This window comes from Rhinichthys klamathensis, unplaced genomic scaffold (genome assembly GCF_029890125.1).
Source record: "Rhinichthys klamathensis goyatoka isolate OS25496 unplaced genomic scaffold, OSU_Roscu_1.1 h1tg000005l_1, whole genome shotgun sequence".
Taxonomy (NCBI): Eukaryota; Metazoa; Chordata; class Actinopteri; order Cypriniformes; family Leuciscidae; genus Rhinichthys; species Rhinichthys klamathensis.
Window position 1 is genome coordinate 3,860,737 of NW_026606558.1, and position 8,299 is coordinate 3,869,035.

At 35.1% G+C, this 8,299-nt stretch overlaps 1 protein-coding gene across 2 annotated transcripts; it reads left to right on the forward strand.

Moving 5' to 3' along the window:
- Nucleotides 1–458: 458 nt before the first annotated feature.
- On the forward strand, nucleotides 459–3,292 carry lysmd4 (LysM, putative peptidoglycan-binding, domain containing 4). Of its 2 annotated transcripts, none has more exons than XM_056255572.1 (3): nucleotides 459–583; nucleotides 2,134–2,423; nucleotides 2,522–3,292. In XM_056255572.1, exons 2-3 carry the CDS (start codon nucleotides 2,154–2,156, stop codon nucleotides 3,095–3,097), a joined length of 846 nt encoding a protein of 281 aa, XP_056111547.1. In that variant the 5' UTR covers nucleotides 459–583; nucleotides 2,134–2,153; the 3' UTR covers nucleotides 3,098–3,292. The 2 variants fall into 2 exon arrangements, with proteins under 2 accessions (XP_056111547.1, XP_056111537.1); XM_056255562.1 differs by having other exon boundaries at nucleotides 460–583; nucleotides 2,146–2,423.
- Nucleotides 3,293–8,299: the final 5,007 nt, after the last annotated feature.

Genomic DNA, 8,299 nt, shown 5'->3' on the forward strand with positions numbered 1-8,299 from the left:
AAAGAAAGAAAGAAAGAAAGAAAGAAAGAAAGAAAGAAAGAAAGAAAGCCTATAACCTAGTAACAATTGATGATAAAATGCCATAAAATATGTATATTATCTCCTCGTAAGTGATAGGCAGAAGTGTATCACAACTAGATTACGTCTACAGGTCTCACCTTCTGTCAATTACAACATCCTGTCGTGACACGTAGTAAGAGACTCCGTATTCTCAACCACACCTTACATGATTGAGAGAAACTTTAGGAACCCCATTTGTCAATCCAGATAATCCACTATGTCACTTAACCATTATAGGCTACTTTTTAAATGCCTGACAGGAGATTTTGATTTAGAAACAAAGATGTCATTATCTGCCAAAAGAGCATAGACAGTAAAAGATAATCGTGACGCTCACACAACCACTTATGTAAAAGAAGGCGTGGAGGACTCTCCTTCTTCGAGGTGCTGATTGGCCCGGGGACCTGTCAATCAACACTCGATCCCTTGCCAGCACTATCAAACTCGGTTGCGGTATGAAGTTTCTAAAATGACACTTTGGGATATTTTTGTCGGCACAATGTTGCTGTTTTTGTCTAGAAAGGTGAGTGTTATTCAGATTCACATCAACAACTGGGAAAATTATTCAGTTATATCAGACTTTAACTTCGAAGTTGAAACCGTAAAATTAACGGAATGTGTCGGCTACTGTAACCTTTGTAACGTTAAGTGTTTACTGTACACATACTCCATTTTCTTCTTAACAAATGTAAGGTATGTTTTGTTGATTTTTGTATTGTGTTCTGTGCAATTTGGGAGGGGGAAAAACTTCAGACAATGTTATTTCATGTAACGGTGTTAGACAGTAGGCTGATCCGCTGTTTTTGCGGTTGGTTACGTTAGTTACAGATAATAATAATATAATTTAAGCTCAACTCTGATTTTCCTGAAGTACAAATAGTACCACTGCGTCTAGTAACGTTAGATGTATAATTATGGACAATGATGCACTGTTTTGTTTTGTTTACATTCTGCAGTATGTTTCTAACTTTGTTAGGAACTATTTTTAATATAAAATGAATCTCTGCCTGCTATGATGAACTGACTGCAGATTAGACTGCTGTTTCTCTGCAATGGTTATTCAACTAACATGGCTTTTCAACTATGGGCACTTGTGGTCCTGTAGAAAATAAATTTAATCTCAATCTTAACAACAACACACGTATCACACCCTAAATAGGTTATTTATTTTAGTAATCAATTTCTAACATATACATGCAACACAGGATACATTAATTTTCTGGCAGTCATGAACATTCCCACAATGCTATTTTCAGAGCAATCTAAATAATGTGTTATGTTTAATAGCATTTTGTATTGAAAATAACAGTGATGGAAATTACCCTTTAAATATGAATAAAATGCAACACCTTTGTCTTTATAAGGCTAATTGTATAGCATTATTAAGTTTTATGTATCTTAAATACAGAGAATTAAATAATATTTTCACACCTTTTGCATAATTTGACAAAATTACTGCTTGATTGCAATAAGAATATTCCATTTACAAGTGATATTCTCTTTTTTGGTTTGAGGTTTTGGGACAAGGGTATAAGTATTATTAAATTATATGAAAATATGAAGGTATGGGAAATGTTTCCAATAATGTTTTAATGTGACCTTCATATTAAAAAAAAAGCTAAAATCAATATAAGTATAAATCTCTAATAATAAAAATAACTTATGAGCCATAAAAGTCCAAAAAGAACACCTATACTACCGTCCAAAAGTTTGGGGTTGGTAAGATTTCTTAATCTTTTTGAAAGAAATATTTTAAGGCTGCATTTATTTGATAAAAAATATATAGTAAAAACAGTATTGTGGAAAATTATTGCAATTGTTATTGTTAAAAAAAAAGTTATTTAATTTTTAGCAGCCATTACTCTAGTCTTCAGTGTCACATGATCCTTCAGAAATCATTCTAATATGCTGATTTGGCACTCAAGAAACTTTTTTTTTGGAAACCATAATATTTTTTTCTGTTTCACTATAACTTTTGATCATTTGAATGGATCCTTGCTTAATAAAGTGTTAATTTCTTTTAAAAAAAAATGGAGCGGTAGTGTAAATGTAAGGCCATATTAATTATTTTAGAAATTTGTGTAGTTGCAGTGATGAGGCGTGGAGATCCTCTCCCTCGAGCCTTCCAGGCTCCAGTGGATGTACACGCCAGTGCGGATGGCCAAGTGTACATGTTCAGACACAGACAAGAAGAACCGGAAGCGTCATCTGAGGATGAGGAACTCAATGTCATGGAGCTCCGGCCACGGAGCCGAGATTCATCCTCACAGGAGAGAGAAAGAGTGGGAGAAATGCTTTTGCTAGAACGGGACATTTCCCATGAGGACAATCTCAGCAAACTGGCCCTTCAGTATGGATGCAAGGTATCTAGTTCGATTGTGTAGGTGCTTTTTACATTGTGCAGAATTGTATATGTTGTATGATTTAGGTCCTTAAAAATAATCGTTCTCTATGGTTTCAGGTGGCTGACATAAAAAGAGTGAACAACCTTTTTCAAGAGCAGGACATGTATGCACTGAAGTCCATCAAAATCCCTGTAAAGAAGCATAGTCTGCTAACCGAGGCCAACTCTGAGCTCAGGAATCCCCAGCAAAGACCATCCCACGACGCAGCATCATCAAACAGCGCTGAAGCGAGCCTCTCGGGAAGACCTCAGGTGCAGGAGTTCACCAATTACCTTAAAGAAGTGGACAGTGACATTGAGCGTCTGATCCAAAGCACAGACCCCTCAGAAGAGGTATTTCCGGGTGATTCCAGGGTATCCAGACGATGGGGATGGAGAAGCCAGCACTTGCGCAGCTATGGCGCAGACTGGGGGATCCAGTGGTGGAACGCTGTAGTTGCCATGTTACTCATTGGCATTGTCCTACCAATATTCTATGTGGTATATTTTAAAACTCAAGAGAGTGGTGAATCTGTAGTGGACAATGGAGTGGTCAATATATCTCTGCCTACCTCAAACAGTACAAGGGTGAGCGTCAGCTCAGTGAACCCTGGGAATATAATGGGAAACCATCTTGAGAAAAAGCAAGTATAACAATGGAAAATATTGTATGTTTGTGTAGCCTTATCATTTGGTTTGATGCCTATCATTTTCTTTGGTACTTTGCAGATAAACTTAGTATTACAAGTTGACTACATCTACAAGTCTTTGTAGACACCCATATTATGGTAGATTCACTTAGTGAATTGATGAGCCATAATAAAAAGGTAAGTTTTGGGTTCAAAAGACTAGTATTGCACACTGTTCCAATGTATTTTGTATGAGGTACATTTAAAGAGAAAATGTAACAGATGAGATAGCAAACTAACTGTTAGTCTGCTTACACTCTACACGTTGAAATGGTTGTTATTGGTTTCATGGGTGCTTTTATTTAAATGAATTATGAAATCGTAATAACAGTTTTTCTTTGTGGAGAAAGAAAAGAGCAAAAACCTTTAAAAGTCATTATGAAACATATCTTAGCTTTGCTCATAAAATTGATCATACTATCTAATGCAAAGAAGAAAAAGCAAAAAACTCAAATTTGTATCTATTTTTTTTTGTTTTAATTTTATATTTTATATATGGAAAGGCACTATAGTGCCAGCAGTGCCAAAGAATGGATGTGTATTCAATAACTGTTTGTTTCGTCATTAGAAGTGCAATAAAAACAAGAGCTAAGCTCATGGGCAGATGGACACATTCTGACCTTTGACCTTGCGACATTAAAACTTTTGAATCTGATTTTTCTTAAAGATGTGAATTGCATGGGGATGGCTAGTGGGCGAGTGATTTTAAAAATGTTCAAATAAAAAAACAAGTGGAGAAAAATTTGTATTGGGTTCTAATGGTCTGATAGCTTGTATACTACTATCTAGCCATAGTTGAACAGGGAAAAATGTGTTTTCAAATGACATCTGCAATTCAGCTGTGGAGCTCCTCTATCATTTACTAATAAGAAAACAATTTAAAATGTTCCTTGTGACCCTCTGAGTAATGTTTTGTCTAACGTTGCTTAGGGTCAGGGTTGTAAACACAGAGGAAAAAATGGGCCTGAGACGATTTTCAATTATTTATTTCTACGAAAAGCAGCCTATAATGTTTCATGTAGGATGTTTCATCTTTTGGATTTTGAGTGTTTGAAATCTTAGAAGCTGTACAAACCCAATATACCCAGATTAAAATTTTCACTTATGTGTTACTGTCGACATCACATTTGGAGGCAAAAAGCACTTATATTTGCCATTATTTGTCTACATTTGTGTGCCATTCTCAGAATAATGTAATGATACACGTAGTAGTTTGTAGAAAGCTTAAATAAGCAAAAGTGTTGGAGAGACTGTGATTGTTAAACAGATTCTCCCAGATCGTCCAGCTAAAAATGCATATTAGACAGACGAGGCCATTCTATTTGAATGTACGTCAATAGAGATGTCTCTGCGTGGAATAGCATTCTTTTGTGTGACTGGGTGATCTTCAACATGTTCTGCATTAGCCTACATTCATTCTGGAGAATAGAAAATTATTTATGGGTTGGCACGAAGACTGGGAGGGGTGGCAACAACAAAGCAAACAAGCATTCAATCAATTCTATAATACAAATAGTCACAATGTAGTCATCAGAGTCCAAGCACCAATGGCCCATGTGGATGATTAGCGCTCCAACTGAAATGAATCTTACGATGTGGTTTTTGCAGACAAGTCCAACTTGAATCTTCACAGAAAGAAAAATAAAGTATTGAGCAAAAAAAATAAAAAGTTGTTTTGTAAACAAAAATAAAGAATTGCAAAAGAAAAATAAAGTATCGAGAGAACAAAAGTTGTTTTACAAAAAAAAAAAAAAAGAATTGCAAAAGAAAAATAAAGTGGAAAAATAAAATAAAAATTTATTCTGAATTTGAGTCAAGTGTGCTCGCGATACCGTTTTTCATGTGCGCTTCACTTTTCTGTGCATTTCTCTTATGGCACTGTTTTGACGTGGGGGTGGAGTCAAGAAACTGGGGCGTGTTCAGCATAATGTTTGTCTTCCAAAAAATGTCAATAGATTCTACCTAACTCTAGTCTACTATTAGTTTTCGTGATGGCTGCTGGTTGGTTTCAAATCCGCGCGCCGATGATGACGAGGCAAGTATGTCACGTAAAGTTCTTTAGTGCGCTCGCATAATTGCAGTGTGAAAAAAAAAAAAAAAAAAAACTTTCTGAAAGTATAAAATGTAGGCTATCAAACCGTGAACTTTGATTCGGACCTTGGTGCGGACTTTCAGGTGTGAAAACGCCTATCATATTTTAACAACTAGTTTTAGAGGAACTGGCTAGCAAACATGTTTGGGCCTTATAGCAGTGAATAGGCCACCAACAAATTGTCTCTGCCCAGGCATTTGATTATAATTAACATGACAATGTGTACAAAACTACAGTAGCCTAAATTCGCGTTTATTTTTACGTTTCTGTCTGAGGTGTGTGTCTTGCTTCGGTCTTGACCTGAACGGGTCAGTCTCCGTTTTCGAGGGTCTAAAAACCCCGGAGTAGGCTATAGTGTGTGGACGGCGGCAGACATAACCGTATAGCAAAAGTTATGCGTTTTAAAATTAAAATTCATTAGTGTAAACGTATGTATCCCACAGTCTGCTCGGGAACCGTATGTTCTCGAGCCAAATATGGTTCTTTCAGTGAGTATGTATGGCTCGACGTCAGGAAAAAAATAAACCAAACAATTTGTAAACTTTTTTTTTTCAATAATAAAAGGTTGTGTGTCAATTCAATTTAAAATCCACATATTTTAAAATATTACATAATTCACTGAAGCCTGTTTGTCATGTACACCAATCGTCATCTGACATCTGGCACAAGAAGTTCAAATTTCATTGGACAATGTGAAGTGGAGCGGTAATTTTCCGGTCATTTATAAATAAATCGTTTGAAAATTACATGCACAGACGAATTTACATTTATGAAGCATTTGAATCTGCGTTATTGAACTAATGGATGTTAATTAACTACAAAGCACTGCACAAAAGATGCATTAGTAGGCTAAGTAGGCTATAGTATTCAAGTCACTTTTATATTGATACACTGTTTACCATTTGATGAAACTATAGTTTGTTAAATGAAGACCAGACCTACAGGCCTATTATGTGAAGTGTAGGCTGATAACAACACGCCAAATGGTGACTTTATTATTAGAATTTTTTTTTTATAATTTTGCAGCAATAGTATAGAACAGAACAGTACTACTGGTAAAAAATTTACACACATTACATTTTTTTTTTTTTTTTTAAGAAGTCTCTTATGCACATCAAACATGCATTTATTTGATCAATAGTTTTATATTTTAATATACTTTTTAATATAATTTATTTATGTGTTGCAAAGCATATATATATATATATATATATATATATATATATATATATATATATATATATATATATATATATATATATATATATATATATATATATATATATATATATATATATATGTATGTATGTATGTATGTATGTGCCCCTTTTTTACATTTGAGCCCCTGCCCCTGAGGAACTCTGCACGTCCCTGTCTCTGCCCACAGCAGCGATTTTTCCGTACATCATGGTACATGTGTTTCCAATCTTTTTGCACTTATAAATCTTTTTTCATTTTCCTGATTTCTTTCTCTTTCCACATTAGTGTGAACCATTATTATTATTGAGATGTAGTTTTAAATTATATTAGTTTGTTATTTTAGTAGCCTACATCAAGTTGATGAAAAAAGTTCCCATTGCAGCTACTAAAATACAATTAATTAAAGTTATTTAAAATAAGTTTTTATTTCAGGTAACATTTTTAATGGTTTTAGTTATATATAATATCCCCAGTGCTTTTTCACTATTTAGCCATTAAAAAAAAAAAATCTGGAATTCTGAAATTAATTTTATTAATTTTCTGAAATGTCCAAAAACTATTCGAATGGCTTTTCCAGATTGCGGGAACAAAACAATTCAGTTTTTGTTCATATCAATAGAAGACTTCAGGTTGGCAATATCAAATACGAAATAAAATTGAAATTGATATTTTTTATTTGTTCAAATGTGCTACTTTTATGAAGTATCCATAGTGAAACAGTCAACAAGGGTTTGCGTTTATTGCGTTAAAAATCAAAAGAACAGGAAGGAAAAATGGAATTGATAGCGTTTGTTCAACAGCTGCTTAGACTAAGTCCCATGTGAACCTGAAAGCTTGATCTCACAGAAACAGGCGCTGCTGTGATCCTGCTCCAGGCCCCACAGCTTTGGCCCCGTGCCTTCTCTCCGTCTGTGTCTCGGCGGCTGCAGCACAGACTGGGCCCGAGAGGACCACCCCTTTCTTTGTCTGCAAACCCAAACCGCAGTTATTACGCAAACCTTAACACTCCCGGAGCAAGTTCTGATGTGATCTGTTTAATTTCTGCATGATCCAAGGAATATTATCTCAATTTTTGAATGCTGGTTAGATTTACAGTATAATACAGACAGACTTGCAATAATTGAAAAGGCTGAGAACCTCCCTTTGTGTGTATTCTGAGTGTTTCACAGTCCTGAAAAAATCCGTAAATGTATTAAAAACATGCTTACACTCTTAAAAATAAAGATTATTTTTTTTGGCACATGGTTTAATGGAGAACCTTTAACATCCATGGAATCTTTCCATTGGGCAAAAGCTTCTTTCTAGAGGAAAAGGGTTCTTTAGATTATAAAAAGTTCTTTAAAAAATAACTTTTTTTGTTGTTGAAGAAACTGTTTTTTTTTTACCTAAATTTTTTAAGTCTAGAATATCTGATTGGCGTAGATAAATGCACACCAGGCCTATACGAGGAATCTTGTTTTGAAGGGTCTGAAATAGGATCAAGTAGGCCCAGCCATTTGTGTCCGTGTTGTGCTTTGTTTTCTTATGGTCGATCATGTGTACTTGTGAGACAAATCAGTCAATCTGACGCATGCATTGAGTAAAAAACAGTGAAGAGATTCAAGCTCTGTGGCTTTAAAGACTTCGCTCACTTGTGCGGTTGGCAGAATGCCACAAAACAGCCCTAATCTTTTTTCCAAAGAGCTTTCAACACTCATCTTCCTGGCAGTTTTGCCTCAAACTCATTCGTCTGCTAATAAATGAGCTGGTTTGATGGTATTGTGTGCGATGTCCACCAGAGGGCAGCCTTATCCTAAAATTGCAGATAAAATGAAAGCATGCAGTTGATTGCTATTTACAGTACAGTACACCTTAGGTATTGCTTTCATTTGTCCC

Coding starts and splice junctions, on each gene's coding strand:
- lysmd4 (XM_056255572.1), top strand. CDS start 2,154: ATGAGGCGTGGAGATCCTCTCCCTCGAGCCTTCCAGGCTCCAGTGGAT. Junction 2,424..2,521: donor CCCTTCAGTATGGATGCAAG/GTATCTAGTTCG, acceptor CTATGGTTTCAG/GTGGCTGACATAAAAAGAGT.